At 43.1% G+C, this 22,716-nt stretch overlaps 1 protein-coding gene across 2 annotated transcripts in view; it reads left to right on the top strand.

Annotated features, from left to right (window-relative positions):
• Positions 1–22,177, top strand: part of LOC113454004 (uncharacterized) — a 104,725-nt gene extending 82,548 nt beyond the window's left edge. The window contains exons 1-4 of one of the 2 annotated variants that reach the window (XR_015742440.1): positions 2,193–2,449; positions 3,450–3,576; positions 4,096–4,188; positions 22,065–22,177. Coding sequence is in view for 1 of the 2 variants with exons in the window: in XM_087927854.1 (XP_087783980.1) it covers positions 4,096–4,188; positions 6,271–8,057 (1,880 nt within the window). In the remaining variant the exon portion in view is untranslated. Of the gene's footprint in view, positions 1–2,192; positions 2,450–3,449; positions 3,577–4,095; positions 4,189–6,270; positions 8,202–22,064 lie in introns of those variants that run through there. The other variant, XM_087927854.1, reaches the window with a different exon arrangement.
• Positions 22,178–22,716: the final 539 nt, after the last annotated feature.

Genomic DNA, 22,716 nt, shown 5'->3' with positions numbered 1-22,716 from the left:
TAGAATCAAGGCATAAGTGCTTCAGCTTGTTTCAGAACCCCAAATGTCCTGTTGAAAGGCTCTAAAATGCCTTTCTTCTGAGGATCGGTTTTCCTGCTGGGACACAGACAACTACTTGGAAGCGGTTCCTTTAATTTTCAGGAAGGCAAGAGATAGCAAAAGTCTGCGTTCCTGGGGCTAGCCAGCTTTGTGTAATAAACTCCTGATTTTTATACCTTTTCTCCTTTTGTGTGTGAGTGCTTGTGTTTGTATTTCTTAATGTTTTAAATCCTGTCAGGGGGTTGTCTTCATTTCCGCCAGAGGGTAAACTCTGTGGGGTGGTTTGATTGGATTATCAGTTTCATCCTAATGTTTTCTTATATTTGTTTGGTGGCAATCTCCTGTCTTTTGTCTATTTGTTTTGCTGATTTGGCATGACCTTTTGTTTGTAAGGATTTCTTTTTCTTGTTTCCTAGCTTTCTTAATTACTTGGCTTTTGTCTGGGGGCTTCTTTCAATACCTTTTATCAAATCTCTTTTCCTATGCAAGTTTGCTTTTATGGCTAGCCTGATGTTCCCTGGCATTTTTCCTGCTTGGGTGTCACCCCTGTCCTGGTGAAGTTCCCTTTCCACAGTCCTATGGCACATGGCAAAATGCACCAATGGGGAGGCTGCACCTGTCTTTAGTGCAAAAAAGTCAGTATCTTCAATGCCGTTGTAGCTTCCACCACTACTCCAATGACCATAAGTCAAGGACTATTTGTAAGACAGCCATTGTTTGTTTGTTACTAGGGCACAATCTTGACTGTTAGTCATTGAAGGGAGTAAGTTGTAAGTTGAGGACTATGCTAAATGGATAAGAGAAGCTCGTTTTCCTGCCGACCTTTGTCCTCTCCCTCTCTCCCCTTTCTCTGACTGCCTGGGGGTTGGACTAGAAGACCTCCAAGGTCCCTCAAACCTCTGTTATTCTGTTAAAGGGCAACTCGCTCCTTCACTTTAAGGCTCCGCATCCCCTTCCCCTTCCTGCTCCCGTCCCTGGGCCTCGTCCCCCCTCCCCCTGGTTCTCTGGGCTGCCTGGGGCGAAGCAGCCCTGGACTCCCTGCCCAGCTGAGCCATCCCACGCGGGACCGATTCCCCGGGGCAGAAGGCTGGGGGCAGACGAGGGATCCCGCCTCCGCCCTGTAGAAATGGGAGGAGCTATACGCGTTTCCGGCTTGGGCTCTGCAAAATCCTGGCTGGGGTCCTTCCGGGAGGGGGATCCAGCGTGGCCGGGAAGGAAGGAAGCGTGGCAGCGGCGATCGCGGATCCTTTCCTGCCGGGTCTCTTGAGAGCGGATTCCAGTCGAGGAAGAAGCCTCTTTCCTATTGAGGGCCAGGTGCTCCCTCCTTCCTCCTCCCTCCCTTCCCTCTTCTTTCCTGGGAAATGCCGGGACAGGTGAGCCTTCCAGGCAGCTTCTTGGGGCGCTGCTAAGATCGCTGCTGCCGCCCCCACTTCCTCCTGGGGGAGATGATTCTTATTCTCCTTTCTTTTCTGCCGGCCCTTCCCGACCGTTTCCCGTCGCCTCCTTTGCTCTGGCGCCGTTTCAGGTCCAGGAGGCTCCGAGTTGAAGGGCTGCGAAACCGGCGGGGAGAAAAGGGGGCGATCCCCCCAGGCGCTGCTGTTTCGGGAGCCGCTCCAAGACGAGCCCGCTCAGGAGAGAGCATCGGCTCAAGGCTCCATCCATCTCTTCGCCCGCCTTCCTTTCCTCGTTCCCATCGTTCAATTGAACTGCATTTTTGGGTGCATTTAAAGAGGCGTCGCTCTTTCCTGTGGGCCATTGTTTCTCAACCTGGGCAACCTTGTGATTTGTGGGCTTCCAATTCAGAATTTCCCACGTGTGTTGAAGTGCACATATCTCAACAGATATAACCCAGGGGTGAGGAAGTTATGGCTCATTTATGACTGGTGGACTTCAAGTCCCAGAATTCCTCAGCCAGCTGACTCAGGGACTCTGGGATTAAAATCAGCAGTCATTAAATGCCCAGTTCCCCACTTCAAGTCCCAGCTGTGAAAAAGAGATTTTGTACTCTTCCTTGATTCTCTCATAAGGGAAGGTGAACATTATAGCAACATAGAATAACAGAGTTGGTCATTTAATGCACACATTCATGGCTGAGATAATCTGCCTCTGAATCCAATCCTGGTCCTTCCACACCTTTAGGTTTTCCTCTCACCCAGAATGAGCTTCTGTGTGTTGTTGCTGTGGCTGCAAAGGACTCACTTAAAGGGGTCCGTCCCCTAGTTAATCTAGAAATAGGCTAAAATCAGCCTTTTGCACTGGATGCTCAAGAATATCCTTCGGATGTTTGATAGCCAATTATTCCTTTGCTGTTTGTTCCCCTCTCCTAGACCCTCTCGTGGCCATGGCTTCATCTCCCGGAACCCCAGTTCTTTGTAATGGAGGATCAACAGCGGCTGAGCTTCCAACGCAGGTAGGAGGATTCTCCCCTCCCCTCCCCAGGTGTGCCAATCTCCCAATAACAGAATATCACAATTGGAAGGGATCTTGGAGATCCTCTAGCCCCTCCCCTGTTTCAAGCAGGAGACCCTATACCCTTTCAGACAAGTGGCCGTCCAGTCTCTCCTTAAAAACCTCCAGCCCAAAACTTCTGAAGGCAAACCGTTCCATTAGTTAATTGTTCTCACTGTCATGAACCCCAGAAATACTGGAAACCCCTCAAATATTGGAGCACTGCTATTGTGTCTCCCCTGGTCCTTCTTTTCTCTGACTGGCCCATATCCAGTTCCTGCAACTGTTTTTGTGTCATTTAGTCTCAAAGCCTTTAATCCTTGGTTGTTGTTTGCACTTTTTCCAAAGTCTCCCCATCTTTTTTCTAATGTGGTAACCAAAACTGAACTCAGTATTCCAGGTGTGGTCTTTACTCTGGGTTTTTTTTGAAAGCGGTGAACATAAAAGCCCAAAGTAAAAAGTAAAGTCCGAGCTTGGCTTTTGTAGAGAGCACAGCAGCTGCCCAGATGACGTTGGAGACACTGACATAGACTTGGAGACTTTTATATTATCATAAATATATTTAACATGCAAATTTACAACAATCTGTCATCATCCACAAAGGAAGAATGTAAGATAGGAAAACAGAGGAACATCCTGAGGTAAATCTGAAGCATCATGCAGAACACAGAGAGGGGAAAAAAGGAGGGAAAAGGAAACGCCCCTTTCTACTTACAGCAGCCAATCGTAGCGCAGATTGCATCCTGCATGAGTCAGCACTCTAATCAGTTACAATTGTGTTCTGGCCTATTGTAGACTTTACTCTTCCAGATACTAAATTCAATATCCTACATGCTCCTTTGCCCTACTTGGAAGCTGTGGCTTTTCTTTAAGAAGAAGACTAGCCTGTAATTCATTGAAGTGATCGTTGTTAGGAATATTCATGGAATACGCTGTGGGTTTATCCCCCCTCCCTGTGTCAGGATTTGGTATCATTTGAGGATGTAGCTGTGTTTTTCTCCGTGGAGGAGTGGGCCCTGCTGGATTCTGAGCAAAAAGCCCTGTACCAAGAAGTCATGCTGGAAAACAAGAGGAACATTGCCTCCTTAGGTAAGGGATTATGTTACTGTAGTGTAAAATAATATTTTAAAACTTAATGCACGTCAACTCCTGTAGTACTATTATTTGTTTTTTGTTGCTGTATTCTTCTCTAAAGTGCTGATTTTCAAATTGGCAAGCTATTTATCTCAGGTTTTCATGCTTTTCTATGAAGCCTGGCTTTTCTTCACGAATGGACAGTGTGGAGAGTACTGGCCTTCACAATTCAGTCTCTCCCATTTGCTAAGAATCCAATTCAATCTTACACATGCTGTGCAGGAAGGGAACAAATAACCAAGTGGAACAGGTTAAACGCAAAGATGGAGTATATAAACCACAGTTTAATACAGTACTGTAAATAAAAGACTGTCAAATACTGTACACTGCAGCGACCATTGCTATGCTTCTGTTAAGAAATGGTCAACAGAGAAGGAAGACACATTATTGCCCTACAATACTTCCTCCCTCAACCATAGAATTGATCTTACTGAACAGCTCTGAGCCAGCCTCTCTCTCTCTCTCTCTCTCCAGGACAAGATACTGGCCTTTTCCATCAACTCTTTCTTAGGCTAGAAGTGTCTTCCCAAGGAAAGCGACCAAGCTCTACTCCGGCTCAACATGGAGGTAAGAAACAAAGGAAAAGTATCAATTTGGACTTGAAAATGAAAATAATTAAAGCCCATGAGAGGGGAAGAAGGTAAAGACCTTAGAAAAAGGAGGAGGACTGGCTTGTTCCACCATATGCATGATCCTTAAGGTTAAAGAAAAGATAAAAGAGGCGATTAAATCAGCTCCAGGAGCCGATGCCATAATCACGAGAAATAGGACAGACCTCTTTTCAAAAACAGAACAGCTCCTTGTGCTTTGGATTGATGATCCGATCCCAAAAAGAAGTCCCGTTAGTCTTCATCCGACTTAGGGAAGCAGCGTTTTTGAAACGCTAAAGCGAGAAGTGGGTGAAGAGTACCTTTGACACCTTTGGAGCCAGTCATGGCTGGTTTGCGCGATCCTGAAAACGATAATTACTGTAACTTACGAACAACAAGTAAAGCTGGGTGTGCTGATGAAGCTGTCCAACACTTTCCAGACCAACTGGATGAAATTTTACTGTAAATATATATTTACAGTGTGTGGCAGGCATACATACATACATACATACATGTAACATTAATTTATATCAAGTTTGTGTCAGCATCTCTGACTTCATTTGGATCCTACTGACCAGTTCCCTGACAGGTTTCCCCTGGGTGGTGGACGTGAGCAGCTCAGATAAAATATTTAATTTGTTTGATGTATGCAATAGATTGGAGCATCCTTCTGTACATTTCTACTCCTACTTAGTCTGATAAAATGTCCTTCAATTCCACATGAAGTTTCCCATCCTAGCCTCTTTCCAATCCTGCCTGTCCCACTTTGTAGAAAGCTTTTTAGAAGTTGCTTTCATTTTGTTGTTTTTGGTCTATACTGACTCTATGACACTTAAGAGCCCGATAAGAATCCACAGATTTAACACAAGGATTTATACTCCTTGCAATCATCCAGTCAGAAAGAGTGCTTATGTCCAGATGACTGCAAGGAATATCAATCCTTCCATCCTCCATCGTTCAATCAGAACTGAAGAAGCTTCTTGGATGAGAAGGGAAACATGTTCAAGGAAAAAAGAAAGTCCAGTTGCCTTAAGAAAAAGCCCCTTTGGGATAAGGAGGAATGAACACCTCAGGGTAACTGAGAACCAGCTTTTTTCAAGGAAAAACCTCTTCATGGAGATGAGGCTGAAGCTCATTTCCCAGGTCCAAGGACGTCAACATTTCTATCTTTTCAGATTGAAATTTAACCAATAGGTTCTCTATCGTCAAGTCTATTGTCTTTTACTTAGAACTGAGTATTTGTATTTGTACACTATTGTTTATATATATTTTTATCCTTTTAATATAATAAGGCATCAAGGGTTTCCCTATGGCAAGCTGGAGGCCAATAAATGTAATGAATAAATGAACAAATGAATGAATGAAGGCCTCTTTTAAGTGTCCTTTCTGCTTCCTTTGAGCTAAATCTGAAGCAGTAGAGCTGATGGTTCTCACCCCATAAAATTTAAATGATCTTAGCCAAGATTTTCACATTTTCATTTTGTACCACCGAGGACAAGAGAGAGCCGAAGGTAAAATCTTACATCAACTTAATCCTAAGCATCGCACCATGTGTCAGGGTTCGAAGTAACAGACCCAAAAGAATCAAAACTCTGAGGTTTGATGATTCCTCAAAGTACAGATTTATTAGGCAAGTCCTTTTGGCACAGCTGCTGAAAAGCTGACTCTGAAGGTCCAGCGGTTTCGCCCCCCCAAATCAAAGTTCTTCCCCCCAGTCCACTCATCCATCCCATGGTCCAATTAGGTCACAGTCCGAGTCCAGCTGTTTTCCTCATGTGCCTCACCAGGTGCTGATGAGAACATCCTTGGTTCCCAGGGGAAAGAATTCTATTTTGGCTACACATGCCCAGCTATCTCTACTCCCCCCTCCCATTCCCACAGCTCTGCCCAGCCTCGCTGTGCCAACCCTGAACATGATCCAAAATGGCTTTAGGATTGACACCATGTTTTGAACCAATGTGATTCGGGAGGAAGTTTGGTACTGTTCAAATACAGTAGTGGTGCTTGATCCCTTTTGCACCTAAGTTTGTGTTAACTTTTCTTTTTCTATTGTTGCAAGCAGGTGACAGATGGGAGATGGAGGATTCTGGCCAAGAGGTAGCAGCACCTTTGCCAAAAGACAAAAAGGAAGTTGCAGAAAAGTTGTATGGAAAGCAAAGTTCAGAAGAAAAACCATTAACGGAGGAGCTGGAGAATTGCTCTGGTTTACCATGTGCAGATATCAATGTCTTATTGGACGCAGATAATTGTCATGAAAAAGAAATGTGTTCAAGGTATGGCAAAACACTCCAAGGTGAATCTGGATTAGGTGGCTGTTGCCAAAGCCCTGCTGGAGAGAAACAAGATGAAAGCAGGCAATGCTCCGGAAGGAATTTTCCTCCTCCTCTACGTGAAAGAATAGTAGAAGGGAAACCATACAATTGTACAAAGTGTGCAGAAAGCTTCAGTACAAGCTGTTCCCTTGCATTGCATAAAAAGATTCACAAAGCAGAGGATCCACACAAATGTCTGGATTGTGGAAGGACCTTCAGTCAGAAAAGTGATCTTAATTCACATAAGAAGGGCCACGAAGAGAGGAAGCAACATCGGTATGTTGATAGGGAAAAAAGCTTCGGAAGCAGCGCCTCCCTTACTTCCCATCAAAGCCTCTACAGAGAGGAGAGGTTGCATCAACTCAGGGAGGGTAGAACTAGGATTACTCAGAGCAAGGAACCAAATTCCCGGAAAAAAAGCTCCACTGGGAAGAAATCATATGAATGCCTTGAATGTGGGAAGAGCTTCCGCTCTGCAAGTGACCTCACTTGCCATAATAGGACCCATACAGGGGAAAAGCCATATCACTGCATGGTGTGTGGAAAGAGCTTCAGTAATAAAAGTCAACTTAAGTCACACGAGAGGATCCACACGGGAGAAAAACCATTTCAATGCATGGAGTGTGGAAAGAGCTTCCGTCGCTCTGAACACCTTACTGACCATCACAGAATCCACACAGGGGAGAAACCCTTTCAATGCCTGGAGTGCAGAAAGAGCTTCAGTCAAAAAGGTCATCTTAAGTCACACGAGAGGATCCACACGGGAGAAAAACCCTTTCAATGCCTGGAGTGTGGAAAGAGCTTCCATACATCCAGCATCTTAACGTCCCATCAAAGAATGCACAGAGGAGGGAAACCAAATCAATGCACCGAGTGTGGGAAGTGCTTCAGTCAAAAAAGTAACCTTAATACCCATAAAAGAATCCACACAGGTGAAAAGCCCTATAAGTGCACCGAGTGTGACAAATGCTTCACCAATTCGGGGGGCCTCACTTGCCACAAAAGGCTCCATTCTGGGGAGAAACCATATAAATGCTTGGAGTGTGGAAAAACCTTTAGCAACAGCTCTTCTCTAACCATACATAATAGGATGCATAAAGGGGAAAAGCCTTATAAATGCCTGGAGTGTGGAAAGAGCTTCAGTAAAAATGGTCAACTTAAGTCACACGAGAGGATCCACACGGGAGAAAAACCATTTCAATGCATGGAGTGTGGAAAGAGCTTCCGTCGCTCTGAATACCTTACTGAGCATCACAGAATCCACACAGGGGAGAAACCCTTTGAATGCCTGGAGTGCAGAAAGAGCTTCAGTCAAAAAGGTCATCTTAAGTCACACGAGTGGATCCACACGGGAGAAAAACCCTTTCAATGCATGGAGTGTGGAAAGAGCTTCCGTGCAAAAAGTAGCTATCTCGTACATAGCAGAATCCACACGGGGGAGAAACCCTTTCAGTGCCTGGAATGTGGAAAGCGCTTTTCCCGTTCTGATAGCTTTCGTGCCCACAAACGGTCCCACACAGGGGAGAAACCGTAGAAATGCCTAGAGTGTGGAAAGAGCTTCTGTACATCCAGCATCTTAACTTCCCATCTAGTATGCCCACAGGAGGGAAACCAAATCAATGCACCGAGCGTGGGAAGTGCTTCAGTCAAAAAAGTCACCTTAATACCCATAAAAGAATCCACACAGGCGAAAAGCCCTATAAGTGCACCATGTGTGACAAATGTTTCACCCATTCGTGGGGCCTCACTTGCCACAAAAGGCTCCATACTGGGGAGAAACCATATGAATGTTGCATGTGTGGAAAGAGCTTCAGTGCAAAACAAAGCTGTGATGTACATAGCAGAATCCACACGGGGAGAAACCCCATGAATGCTTGGAGTATGGAAAAAGTTTCAGCAGAAGCAGCAATTTAAGCTTACATAATAGGATCCATACAGGGAAGAGCCATATCATTGCAAGATGTGCAGAAAGAGCTTCACAGAAAAAGGCAATTTCAACTTACATAAGAGGATCCTCACCGGAGAGAAGCAGTATAAATATGCAGAGTGTGAAAAATGCTTCAGGATCTCCGATGCCCTTACCTTCCCATAAGAGGATTCACACAGCCTAGAGTGTGGAAAATGTTACAATGATAGTGGCAGTCTTACCTCCTAAAATAGAATCCACACAGTGGAGAAACCATTTGAATGCATCGAGTGTGGAAAGAGTTTAAAAGCCTCACTCGCCCCCCTCCTCCTGCCTCCGCTTTTTTTTAAAAAAAAAAATACACTTTATTGATTTTACAATTAAAATAGACCAACAACATACATAAATGTAAGAGAGAAAAAGAAAAGAAAAAAAAATAGAAAGAAACATATAGAAAACAATTAAAAACATTTTCATCTTCAACAGTTTGTGAGACCTTTTTTTTAATCCTTATTTTATCCCATATTCACAATTAATTGTTACATATATCTGTATATCACCACTACAATTCTATCATATCTTCTTTTGCCTTTTAGTGTGAAATCTATCTTTGGTCTATCCATTTGTACCAGCAGTTCCAGCTGTCATAATATATTGAAGTGTCTTTATCTTTTAATGCCGAGGTTAATTTGTCCATTTCTGCCCAACTTGTAATTTTTTGAATAATCATCCCCTCTGGTGGAACATTAGGCTGTTTCCAACACTGTGCAAAAGCCAATCTGGCCGCTGTCAAAATATGTATTATTATATATTTCACTTTTTTGGGTAGTTGTTTATCAAAGATTCCTAATAGAAAGGACTCTGGTTTAAATTCGATCTGTTCTCTTGTCATTTCCTCCAGCCAATTTCTAATTTTCTGCCAATATTTTTGAGTTTCTGTACAAGACCACCACATATGGAAGAAAGTTCCCTCTTTTTTTTTTTTTTTTTTTTTTGCATTTCCAGCAGTTCGGACTCATTGGGGTGCATCTTCGCTAATTTCAAAGGAGGAAGGTGCCACCTGTAAAACATTTTATAGGAATTTTCTTTGTACGCTACTGATTTTGTTATTCCTACCCCAGACCATTTCCCATTCTGTTAAGGTGATACTATGTCCTATATTCCTACTCCAGGCTATCATGTTCCCTGTAACAATTTCTTCCTCTAATTCTACCTCTAATAAATAATTCTAAAATTTTGTTATTTTTTTGCCTGATCCTAATCAAATTTTATCTAATTGCTGGAGTTTATTATTAATTCCAAATTCTTTCTTGTCCTGTTTGTATCTACTTTGAATTTGAAGATATGCCCACCGGTCAATTTTTAATCCCTGATCCTAAAGGTCTTGCCACAATTTCAGATTTCCTTGCGTATCCAATAGGTCTTTATATTTAATCATTTTAGTAATATCCAGATTATTTGGGTGGATCATCACCTCCCTTGTTGAGATCCAGATTGGTATCTTTAAGTAGTGTTTTTTCCATATTTTCTTCCAATTAGTCAGTAATGAATCTCTGATTAGGTGTCTGTGAAAATATTTCTGGCTAGTTTTCCCAATATCTCATAAAAAGCATGCCACCCCCTCTGTAAGTCATGGCCTTCTAAGAGTAATAGTCTCTTATTGGTTAAATTCACCCATTCCTTCAACCATACTAAAGAGGCCGCATTATAATACAACTCCCAATTTGGGAGTGCCAGCCCTCCCCTGCTCTTCATATCCTGCATTGCCTTTAAGTTTATTCTAGGTTTTTTCTCATGCCAGATGAATTTTGCAATTATTTTGTTAAGTTCTTCAAAAAACTTTTTGTGTACTTTAATTGGAATTGCTTGAAATATATAGAGGAATTTTGGAAGAATATTCATTTTAATAGCAGCAATCCTGCCTAATAGTGACAGTTGCAGTTTGCCCCATGTTTGTAAATCCTTTTTTACCCCTTGCATTAATTTGTCATAATTGTTTTCCTTTAGTGTCTTACAATGTGCTGTCAACCATATTCCTAAATATTTAACTTTCTTTATCACTTGTAGCCCCATAACTTCTTCTAGTTCTAATTTCTGTTTTCCTGTTAAATTTTTATTCATTAATTTTGTTTTCTTCCTATTTTTAGTCCTGCTACTGCTCCAAATTGTTCTAATTCATTCAACAATTTTTGTCCTCTTTCTATTGGTTCTTAATGAAAAAAACATATCATCCACTAACTCTTGCAACTTATATTCTTCTTCCTTAACCTTGAATCCTTTTATGTCTGGGTTCTGTCTAATTCACATTAATAATGCTTCTAGCAATAATATGAAGAGCAGGGGTGAGAGTGGGCCACCCTGTCTGACTCCTTTTTCTATTTTTATTGGGCGGATATATTCCCCGTTTATTATAATATTCGCTTGTGTATCATATGGGCAATTTCTTTTTTCTTTCTATCCTTATTGTATATCCCCTTTTCCATCTATTAGCTGATAAATCAATCTTTTTTCTTTCTTTTTTAAAAATCTATATGATAACCATCTCCCTGGCTTACTGGCATGCTCAAAATGCGTTTGTCTAGTTGTATTCAGATTTATAATCAACATGTCACAATTATTTTATTTTGAACTGCAGCAGCCCCAGTTGGAACTATACACAGGTAAAGGATATTTTTCTTCAATTCGATCCTATTCAGTTCTGTAGGCAATTATACATTATTATACATACGCATCTAAGTTCAATTCTGCATGCAATTATTATACATTATTATACATACACATCTAAGAAGTTTTATTGGAAATCACATCATAAAAAGAACAATAAACATTTTTTCTTCTCTTAGTTCTTTCTACCACACTTCACAGCATAAATTAACCGTATCTTCTTTGAACAGCCCAATGTGCTGTATGGAAGGGCTTCCCAACACGGATCTGTCTCTCATTCCATGCTCCTGAACAGCAGAGCTAACTGGACCATTGACATCAATACGGCATGCCTTCCACATCCAACTCTGCCATCCGGTGCATCAGAAGAGAGCAGTTGCCCGCATTCTAGTTAACACCTGTTGTTCTATCTCCTTAAGCAGGCTTTAAATAGGAAACCTCATGGAAAGCCATGCTATATTACTACCAAAGTGACATTGACAAACTTATTGAGGTTTCTCTGTGCACATATTAGGATAGACTTAAATCGCTTGGTGAAGCTCTGTGTTAAATATACCGGTATACAGGAAAGCTAAGATGTGAGTGTAAAACAGGCAGGAATTGCTGTAAACGGAGAAGAGGAAATTCTTTCTGACTCTGAAACATGTAAACCGTGTGGCAATTGCTGTGTAAAGCCCTCCAGTGGGCATTGTTGGGGTACAAAGGCTTTGAGGGAGATTTCCTTGTGTTACTTTTTCTGCGGAATAAAGTTTTTGCTTACAATCTTGTCTTCAATGTGTTCAGTTTGAGGCTGGGCACATCTGGCAAAGCGCCTGGAGCAGGAAAGGTGAGGAAAACCAAAAGTGCCTTTGAGTTCAGAAGGATCTCTTTCCTCCTTTCAGCCATTTTGGAAGCGCAATTCTTGAGGGGGAAATGGGGAATCCGCCAGGAACCCCCTTCTCCTGCAAACTGGAAGCAGGCTTCGTTAGGCTTGGAGCTGCTTTAACTGGGAGAAATATTTTGCAGAGTAATTGATTTGCAACAAAAAGTGTAGCACCAACTTTTGTTAAGTGAAACATTTGGTAAAGTGAATTTTGCTCCATTTTATGACCTTTCTCGCTACAGTTGTTAAGTGAATCTTTTTTCCCCATTCACTTTGCTTGTGGAAAGGTCGCAAGAGGAGATCACGTGACCTCTGGACACCGCAGGGGAAGTCCCGAGTGGGCGGCGCCTTCGGCCCTTTGGAGAATGGGAGGAGCTGGACGGGGATGGGAGGGAACTGTAAACGTTTCCTGCTTGGGCTCTGCGAAGTCCTGGCCGGGGCTCTCCCGAGAAGAGGGATCCACGGGTGGGGGAGGGAAGGGAGAGAGGAAGCGTGGCCGGCGGGGCTGCGAGGAAAGCGGATCGTGGATCTGTTCCTGCGCGCATCTTTTGGGGAGGGGAGTCCGGGAGAGCAACAGAGCCGCCTGTTTCCTTTTGAGCGCCAGGTAAGAAGCTCCTCCCTCCCTCCTTCCTCCCCTTTTCCCACCTGGGGAAATGCCTGGACAGGTGAGCCTTCCAGGCAGCGTCTGGGGGCGCCCCTAAGATCGCTCCTGCCGCCCCCACTTCCTCCTGGGGGAGATGATTCTGCCGGCCCTTCCCGATCGTTTCCCGGCACTTTCTCTTTCCTCTCTGGGGCTGTTTCAGATCCGGAAGGCTCCGGGTTGAATGGCTGCTAAAGCGGCCGGAGGGAAAGGGGGCGATCCCTCCCAGGAGCTGCTGTTTCTGGAGAGACCATCGGGCAAAGGCTCCTTCCGATGCCCTTTAATAGAATAGAGTGGAATGGAATAGAATGGAATGGAATGGAATGGAATAGAATAGAATAGAATAGAATAGAATAGAATAGAATAGAATAGAATAGAATAGAATAGAATAGAATAGAATAGAATAGAATAGAATTCTTTATTGACCAAGTGTGACTGGACACACAAGGGATTTGTCTTGGTGCAAATACTCTCGATGTACATAAAAGAAAAGACACATTCGTCCAGAATCATAAGATACAACACTTAGTGATAGTCACAGGGTACAATAAGCAATCAAATAATATTAGGAACCAGTCAATATAAAGCAACAAAGTTACAGTCATACAGTTGCAAGTGGTAGGGGATGGGTAGTAAGGAGTGATGAGAAGATTAATAGTATTAGTAATGCAGACTTTGTAAATAATTGGACAGTGTTGAGCGAATTATTTGTTTAGCAGAGTGATGGTGTGGTAATATATTCATCATATTCTGCAAGTTCTTGTACAGCTTTGTATAGATCTGGGGGTATCACAAACGCTCCTCATGGGGGCAGTAGTGCTTTTATGATGGGTGATTTGATCCTGTTGGGGTCTGCAAAGCTCAGAGACCAGGAATGTGCGTGGGGGTTCACAGTACCTAGCCGAGCCATTCCCATGAGACCTTTGGTGCCTGGATATTCTCACGGGAACTTTATCATCTTTGCTGAGGCCTGGCTGAGATAATGCTGCTGAGCTAATGTTGAAGTCATTGTTTTGATTTTGTACTTGCATTTTCTTAATAAATACTGCTACCCGAGTGCTCTCGGGGCTGGCAATTGCTCAGACGTTTTCCCTGCGTCTCATTTTTCAATTGTCAGACCACCACAAGTGGTGACCCCGACGTGATAGTTTGGAAGGCTATACGTTTTGGCGTGATAGCTTGAAAGCTATACGTTTCCCGCATCCTATACTCATCGTCGCGGACGTCGACTGGGCCCTCATCTTCTTCGCTGGACGGAGACAGATTCTTTTCGTGAGTATGGGAGGAGGTCTCTCGAAAGCTCAGACAAAGCACCTTAGGGAAATGAGAGAGATCACTGGGAATAGTTTTAAGTTTGGAGTTCATAGTAGAGGACATGAAGTAGGAAAGAAAGAAATTGAGGACTTATTACAGTATGTTTGGAAACATATTCCGTGTTATCCAGAGGGAGGTAGTATTAAAGTAGAGTGCTGGAGAAAGATAGGGAAATTTTTGCACGAGGAGCCTCGTGCCCCTTCTTCAATTTTGTTAACCTGGAGGGTGGTTATGGATGCGTTAGCTACGCATGAACAACCGCTCCTAGCACCCCCCGAAGAAGGTTTGCCGCCTTACAATGCGGTACGTATATTGCCACCGACAGCACCTCCAGATAAATCCAGAGGACTGTCAGGCACTGAAAATACTTTGTCAGAAGAGAAGAGTTTGCCTTTAAGAGTTCAAGTAGATGCAGTTACTGCAGCTATTCAAGAAGCAACAGATAGAGGGGAATTATCAGGAGATGATTTGGTAGATTTTGGAGTGGAGATTCAACTTAATCCAGTAGAAATTGGTGTGGATGCTGCTTTAAATCCGCAGAGAGTGTGGAAGCCTTTACCTCTCAAGATTTTAAAGGAAGTTAAGCAAGCAGCAAAAGAGTATGGTGTTAGATCGCCATACACTCAGGCATTGTTAGAAGCAGTTGGCTATGGAAATAAAATGATTCCGGCTGACTGGAGAGCTCTATTTAATATGATTCTAACTCCAGCTCAATATTTGGTGTTAGATCAGAAATGGAGACAGCTGGCAGTTCAAAGGGGAACAGCAAATGTTACTCCAGATCAGCTTTATAGAGCTGGTAATTTTACAACAGTGGAATTACAGCGAGATGGAATGCCAGAGGAGGGATTCATTCTTCTCCCACAGTTAATTTTCCAAGCCGTACGGGCTCTCCCTGACGGCGAAGGTGGTGAGAAGACCTTTACTAACATCAAACAAGGAAACAATGAACCCTATGAAAATTTCATTAGCAGATTGAAAGTGGCTATTGAAAGGCAAATTGACAATCAATTTGCCCGGAATGAATTGCTTTTGAAGTTAGCAGTAGAACAGGCAAATGCAGATTGTAAAAAGATTCTGAATCCACTTATTGTGTGTGGAAAGCGAGAGATCGCTGATTTGATAAACGCATGTAGAAAGGTGGGGAGTCAGACTTTTAATATGGAGACTTTAGCTCTGCCTCTCCAGGCAGGAAATGCTAAAAAAGAAACTTTTTTCAATTGTGGGAAGCCTGGACATTTTAAAACGCAATGTTGGGCTCCTGGAGGGGGTCAAAGTCAGCAAAAAAAGAGATTATTGGGACAGGGTGTGACCTAAATCAGTAATCAGTATATCAGATGCTCCTACAGTCTTTACTGATGGAAAAAAAATTTTTTTGTTTGGTGCTTGTGTTTGGAAAGATAAATCTGGAATTTGGCATACAAAAGTGACATCAGAGCAGAAGTCTGCCCAGCAGGCAGAACTTGCTGCTGTAGTTTTGGCTTTTCAAAATTTTCAAAATCAGGATTTTAATCTAATAGTGGATTCTTTGTATGTATATAATTTGTTACCCTTTGTAGCAGGTTCTTATTTGTCTCCTGGAATATCACCTAATATTCTACGTTTGCTTTTGTTGTTGCAAGGATGTTTGGAGCAGCGTGTGAATGTGTGTTTTGTTGCCCATATCCGTAGCCATAGTAATTTACCTGGAATTTTATCACAAGGCAATGCCAAAGCTGACAGTGCTGTAACTTCAGTTCTCACTGTCCAGCCATGGGACAGCCATAGTTATTTTCATCAAAATGCTAAAGCGTTAGCACATCAATTTAAGCTTACTGCTGCAGAAGCTGCTGCCATAATTCAGCAATGTCCAACTTGTTCAAAGCAAGGCACGGCTATTCCTATGGGAGTCAACCCCAGGGGGTTGAAACCCTCAATGATTTGGCAAATGGATGTTACTCAATATCCATCATTTGCACCTTGGAAGTATATACATGTGACTGTGGATACTTATTCAGGATTTCTAATGGCTATCCCTCAAAGAGGTGAAGCGGTTAAACATGTCATCAATCATTGCATTAAGACATTTTCAGTCGCTGGTACGCCTCAAACTTTAAAAACAGACAATGGTGCGGCTTATCGGAGCACAGTCTTTGATCAGTTTTGCAAACAGTGGTCCGTGGAACATAAATTTGGGATTCCATACAATTCCACAGGACAAGCTATTGTGGAGCGTTATAATGGCACGCTCAAGAACATGTTAGCTAAATTAAATAAAAAAGGAGGGAAGCTCCTGGGGCTTCCGGCAATTCAAGATCATTTAAATCTTGCTTTGTATACTTTAAATTTTCTAAATTTGTCTGGTAACCCCCCTGCGAGCGCGGCCAGCAGGCATTTTTCTTCCCCTTCTACAGATGCAGTGAGGCCTCGAGTGTTGGTGCGATTCCTTCCGGATCCGGCATGGGTTCCCGCTGAGCTGATTACGTGGGGACGTGGTTATGCAGCAGTAGAACATCTTGGTCAAATTCGTTGGGTTCCTGGTCGTTGCATTCGGCCTGATCATTCACAAGCGCCTTCACAGGTGCCAGTGAGGGAGGTTCCTGATTCTCAGGATGGCGTTTCCGTGGTTCCTGATTCTCTTGATGCCGGCAATCCAGGCGTGGCGCTGTGAAGGCTGGGAAAAGATGACTGCTTATCTGAGGTTATCAATTTGTATGCAGCAGGTTCCTTTGGGGAATCGGACTAAATTAATCTGCAAACAGCAGCATCTTTTGATTTTTCCAGCATATTGGTCCTGGCATAAGGGTCAAGACATTCTTTACTCGGGACCTGATAAGGATATTATATCTTCAGCCTGTGCTACAACTCTGATCCTGTTTAATGTTTCTGTTTCAGACTATGGACAATATTGGTGTCAATTGGAGTTGCCTAAGTTACTTTACACAACTTCTCTTTCCATTCGTCTTATGCCTCCACGGACTCTTAATACGGAGGCGGAGAGCTGCTATTATCTCAGAAACTAGAGACCTTGGTGATAATTTAAGGAAGGAAAATTCCTACATCAAGGACGTTCGGATTGCAGCAAAGAGTTTAAATGTAACTAATTGTTGGCTTTGTATGCATGTACCCACCTTTGGGAATAGCTATGAACTATAGAGATATTCATATTTTAAATAATTTTACTGTTGCTATGTTTAATGATACTGTTAAGAATATTAAGATGTTAAATGAAGAAGTGTCTGAAATTCGCCAAGTTACTTTACAAAATCGTTATGCTTTAGATATAATGTTAGCTGCTAAAGGAGGAGTTTGTGCTTTAATTCATTTATATTGTTGTGTTTTTATACATAATTATGAGCCTAACATTACAAGAACTGTTCATGATATGGAAGACCGCATAGCTGAACACGAAGCAGGAAAAGATGGCTTCAATAAGTCATTTTGGGCTTTGCTATGGGATTGGCTTCCTGACAGCTCATGGTTACGTTTATTGCTTCAATTAGTTGTAATAATTGTTATTACACTTATTATGTTATGTTGCTGTATTCAATGTATTCCTAATCTATTTCAAATGTGTGCCTCAGCTTTAAGTGTACGAAACCAAGTTGCGAGGGAACTGTGTATTATGCCACTAAAACACCCCCTATCTTTGAATAAATAAAAAAGGAGGGAATGTGGTAATATATTCATCATATTCTGCAAGTTCTTGTACAGCTTTGTATAAATCTGGGGGTATCACAAACGCTCCTCATGGGGGCAGTAGTGCTTTTATGATGGGTGATTTGATCCTGTTGGGGTCTGCAAAGCTCAGAGACCAGGAATGTGCGTGGGGGTTCACAGTACCTAGCCGAGCCATTCCCATGAGACCTTTGGTGCCTGGATATTCTCACGGGAACTTTATCATCTTTGCTGAGGCCTGGCTGAGATAATGCTGCTGAGCTAATGTTGAAGTCATTGTTTTGATTTTGTACTTGCATTTTCTTAATAAATACTGCTACCCGAGTGCTCTCGGGGCTGGCAATTGCTCAGACGTTTTCCCTGCGTCTCATTTTTCAATTGTCAGACCACCACATGATGGCATTTGGGAGAAAAAACTGTCCTTGTGTCTAGTTGTTCTGGTGTGCAGTGCTCTATAACATCATTTTGAGGGTAGGAGTTGAAACAATTTATCTCTGGGATGTGAGGGGTCTGTAAATATTTTCACAGCCCTCTTTTTGACTCATGCAGTATAGAGATCCTCTATTGAAGGCAGGTTGGTAGTAATTGCTTTTTCTGCAGTTCTAATTACTTTCTGAAGTCTGTGTCTATCTTGTTGGGTTGCAGAACCAAACCAGACAGTTATAGAGGTGCAGATGACTGACTCAATCATAACTCTGTAGAACTGGATCAGCAGACAAAGTTACAGTCATACAGGGAGGGGATGGGTGATAAGGAGTGATGAGAAGATTCACAGTAATAGTAGTGCAGACTCCTCAGGATTGTCTTTGCCCGAGTTTCTTCCATTCCTGAATTGCCTTTCACTGTTTAATTTAACTCTGTTTTTAAAGCCTGGTGTCCATTTAAAAAGCCTTGTGTTCATTTAGACAGGTATGTCTTCCTTTTCCTATAGGCCAGCGTGTCTCAACCTTGGTGACTTTGACGATATGTGGACTGCAACTCCCAGAATTCTCCAGCCAGCAGAGGATAGCTCTCTGGGGAATTCTGGGATTTTAATACTGCTAAAGTTGTGAAACATTGCTGTAGGCTATTCCAAAGGGCAAATCCCACCTGTGAAAATGGTTTTTGTTTCTCCTGGGAGGATCTGATGGGGAGGGCGAACATTATGCCGGTCAGGATTCTGGTGACCAAGAGTGCAGAGAAGAGCAACAAAGATGATTAGGGGACTGGAGGCTAAAACCTTTGAAGAACTGGGTATTTGAAGAACTGGGTATTGGCAGGAAGTGGGTATTTCCCAGGGAACAAGGCTGGATGCACAGTATGCCCTCTGGCAATTGGCAGGCCAGAGTCTCATCAGGGGTGGTGTATCTTGCTCCTTTTTTGACTTGTGGACTTCAACTGCCAGAATTCCTGAATCAGCCATGCCAGCTCTGGAATTCTGGAAATTGAAGTCCACAAACTATAAACGGGCCAAGGTTCCCCACCCCAGGTTTAAATAGAAGGATACATTTAGAATAAAGGTGTAAATGCTTCAGCTTACTGAACCAGAGGCTCAAACGTACCTCGTACGGAGGTACGGAGAAGGCAAAAGGCACAAATGGGACAGATTTGAACACCTCGAAAAAGGAGAAGTATGCTGTAAATTGGAAGAATCAAGGAAAACTATGCTATATTACTGCCAAAGCGACATTTACAAACATGTTGAGGTTCTCTGTGTACACATTAGGACAGATTAAAAATAGCTTGGCTGAGCTCTGTGTTACATATATAGGTATGCAGGAAGGCGAAGATGTTAGTGTAAAACAGGCAGGAATTGCTGTAAAGGGAGAAGAGGAAATTCCTTCTGACTCTGACTTTTAAACTCTGTGGCAAATGCCGTATAAAGCCCTCCAGTGGGCATTGGTGAGGTAAAAAAGCTTTGAGGGGCATTTCCTTATGTTACTTTTTTTGCGGAATAAATTTTTTGCTTACAATCTTCTCTTCAGTGTGTTCAGTTTGAAGCTAGGCACGTGTGATAACCCAGCTGGAGCAGGAAAGGTGAGGAAAACCAAAAGTGTCTTTGAGTTCAGAAGGATCTCTTTCCTCCTTTCAGCCATTTTGGAAGTGCAATTCTTGAGGGGGAAATGAGGAATCCGCCAGGATCCTCCTCTCTGCAAACTGGAAGCATGCTTCGTTAGGCTTGGAGCCGTTTACAAGCACAAGTCTGTGGTGGTCTGGCACTTGAAATGAGACGCAGGGAAACGTCTGAGCAAATGCCAGCCCCGAGTAAACTCAGGTAGCAGTATTTATTTAAGAAAGAAATCAAAAGTACAGAATCAATAACAAATGACCTCAACCGAATGAGAATATGCAGCTGTGGAAAGTCCCATGAGAATATACAGGCACGAAAGGTCCCATGGGAATGGCTCGGCTGTGTACCATGAACTTTCACCTATATTCCTGGTCCTTTTAAGCTCGCAGATCAAACAGGATGAAACACCCATTGCAAATGCAATACTGCCCCCACCAGGAGTGTTTGCAAACCCTAGATCTATGCGAAATAGCTGTACAAAGGATTTACAGAAAATGATGAATATATTACCACAAAGTCAGCCACAAATTTTTGTTGTTAAATGAGACGTTAAGTCAATTTTGCTCCACTTTGTAACCTTTCTTGCCTCAGTTGTTAAGTGAATCACCACAGTTCTTAAACTAGCAACATGTTTGTTAAGTGAATCTGGTTTTCCCTTTGTGACCTTGTCGTAAGGTCACAAAAGGTGACCCTGATCCTGGGACACCACAATGGTCATAAATATGAGTCAGTTCCCAGGTGTCTGAATTTGGATCGCATGACCATGAGGATGCTGCAACGGTTGTAAGTGTGAAAAATGGAAATAAGTCACTTTTTTCAATGCCGTTGTAACTTCTGTCACTAAACAGATGGCTGTAAGTCGAGGCTGCCTGTACACTTTAGTTGTTTTTCTTCTGAAATTCATAGACCTTTAAATATTTCCTGCCTCAGGCCTTTGACATAGTTAAGTATATTAAATATTTCTTGGCTCAGAGGTTTTCTTCAGCTTCAGAGGGAGAAAATTATTGGGTCTCCCTTAGGGATCATCAGGGGGTCCTTTGGCTCCCCATTTATTAGGTGTAATATTGGAAAAAAGCAGATTCTGTGGGGGGGGTCCCCTTTTTCTCTTTATTCTCCTCTTTTCTGGCAAGGGAGCCACCTCTAAGTTGTGTCGCTCTTCGACATGCCCCATCGACCCTTCAAATATAGGCAATCCTTGACTTACAATCACAACTCAGTCCAAAATTTCTGTTGCTAAGTGATACATTTGGTAAGTGAATTTTTGTGCCATTTGAGGATATTTCTTGCCAGGGTTGTTTGGTGAATCACCGTAGTTAAGTTAATAACACAGTCGTTCAGAAAATCTGGCTCCCCCATTTCTTGTCCGAAGGTCGCAAAAGACGATCCCATGACCCAGGGATACTACAGCCGTCATAAATGTGAGTCAGTTGTCAAGCAACTGAATTTTGACCACGTGACCATGTTGATAGTGTCACTGACCTTCTTGAGTGGGAAAAAGCATCCTAAATCACTTTTTTTGATGCCCTTTGGAACTTTGAACTAAACAGACGGTTCTGAGTCTAGGACTGCTTGCAAAGGAGCAATGGAGTATTTGCTATTAAGGGACAATCCTGATTGTTTGTTGTTCTATGGAAATACATTGTAAGTTGAGAACTCCCCTGTCAGAATAAGCACATGCAGACAGACTCCCTTTCCTGACAACAGGACGAGTTTTGAAGGAGATCGGACACCCCTTTGCCTGTGATGGTACTACAGGGTTTCCAGCCTGAGCGGGGGGTTGGACTAGAAGACCTCCCAGGTCTTCTATTCTACTATTGACCTCACCCCTTTCCTAAGAGGTCTGTAGGGGGCGTGGATAAGCTCACCAAGGTGCCTACCGTCCTTGTCCTATTGTTTCTTTTATTTTTCTTATATATACCCATTTCATGTATTCATAATGATGTATATACTTATACCTATTATTTTGTAAGCGACTGACAAATCAAATAAATAAATAATAAAGGTCCCACTCAGCTCTGTTCTTCTGTAATTCCCTCCTAAATTTGCTGCTCCACATCCCCTTCCCTTCCCTCCTCCCATCCCTGGGCGTCGTCCCCTCCCTCTGCCTGCTGTTTCTCCGGCTGCCTGGGCCAAAGAAGCAACGGGGACTCGCTGCCCATCCCACTCAGGACCAGTGGAGGGGCTAAAGAAATATAATTTTAGTCCAGGGGTGGGGAATGAGGGCCCCTTTTATCACTGGCGGACTTCCACTCCCAGAGATCTGGAGCCAGCTGTGTCAGGAGTCCTAAAAGGGGCCATAGCTGAGCTTCCAAGGCAGGTAGGAGGATTCCACCCTCCCCTCCCCAGATGTGCCAATCTCCCAATAACAGAATATCACAATTGAAAGCATTAAAATAAAGCATTAACTACTGCAAATGTATCTCTTAGACGGAGACATTTTGTTTTTAGAAATGTTCTCCAGAGAAGATGTTCTGTCAAGAATTGCACAACAGCTGTCCACATGAAGTTGAAGACCCTGACAAAGATTTGTAGACTTTTATATAAACATAAATGTATTTAAAATGGAAATTTACAGCAGTCTTTGTCGCCATCCACAAAAGGAAGAACATAAGATAGTCAGGAAAACAGAGGAACATCCTGAGGTAAACCTAGAGCATCCTGCAGAACAGTGGTCCCCAACCTTTTTTGTACCAGGGACCAGTTTCATGCAGAAATACTTTTTCAACGAGTGGGGGAGGGGGGAGTCCGAGTTTGGTGGTTTGCTTGCAGAAGCTTCATTACCTGACTAGATAATATCTGATGTTGTTACCTAGTCGGGTAATAAAACGTCTGCCAGCAAACCACCAAGTTCAGGGAGGCTCAGGACAAGTCCCTGAGGATGGCTGAGAAGCCCCGCCTCTCAGCCCTGCCTCCCTCAGGTGTCTCCCTCCCTCCCTCCCTCAGCCTCATCCCTCAGGGGTCTCCCTCCCTCCCTCAGCCTCATCCCTCAGGGGTCTCCCTCCCTCCCTCCCTCCCTCAGCCTCATCCCTCAGGGGTCTCCCTCCCTCCCTCCCTCCCTCAGCCTCATCCCTCAGGGGTCTCCCTTCCTCCCTCAGCCTCA

The sequence above is a fragment of the Pseudonaja textilis genome, chromosome 2 (assembly GCF_049901715.1).
Source record: "Pseudonaja textilis isolate UNSWEBS1 chromosome 2, rPseTex1.2, whole genome shotgun sequence".
In the NCBI taxonomy this organism is placed as follows: Eukaryota; Metazoa; Chordata; class Lepidosauria; order Squamata; family Elapidae; genus Pseudonaja; species Pseudonaja textilis.
The sequence above is the reverse complement of the archived record's forward strand: the minus strand, read 5'-3'. Positions and strand labels throughout refer to the sequence as shown.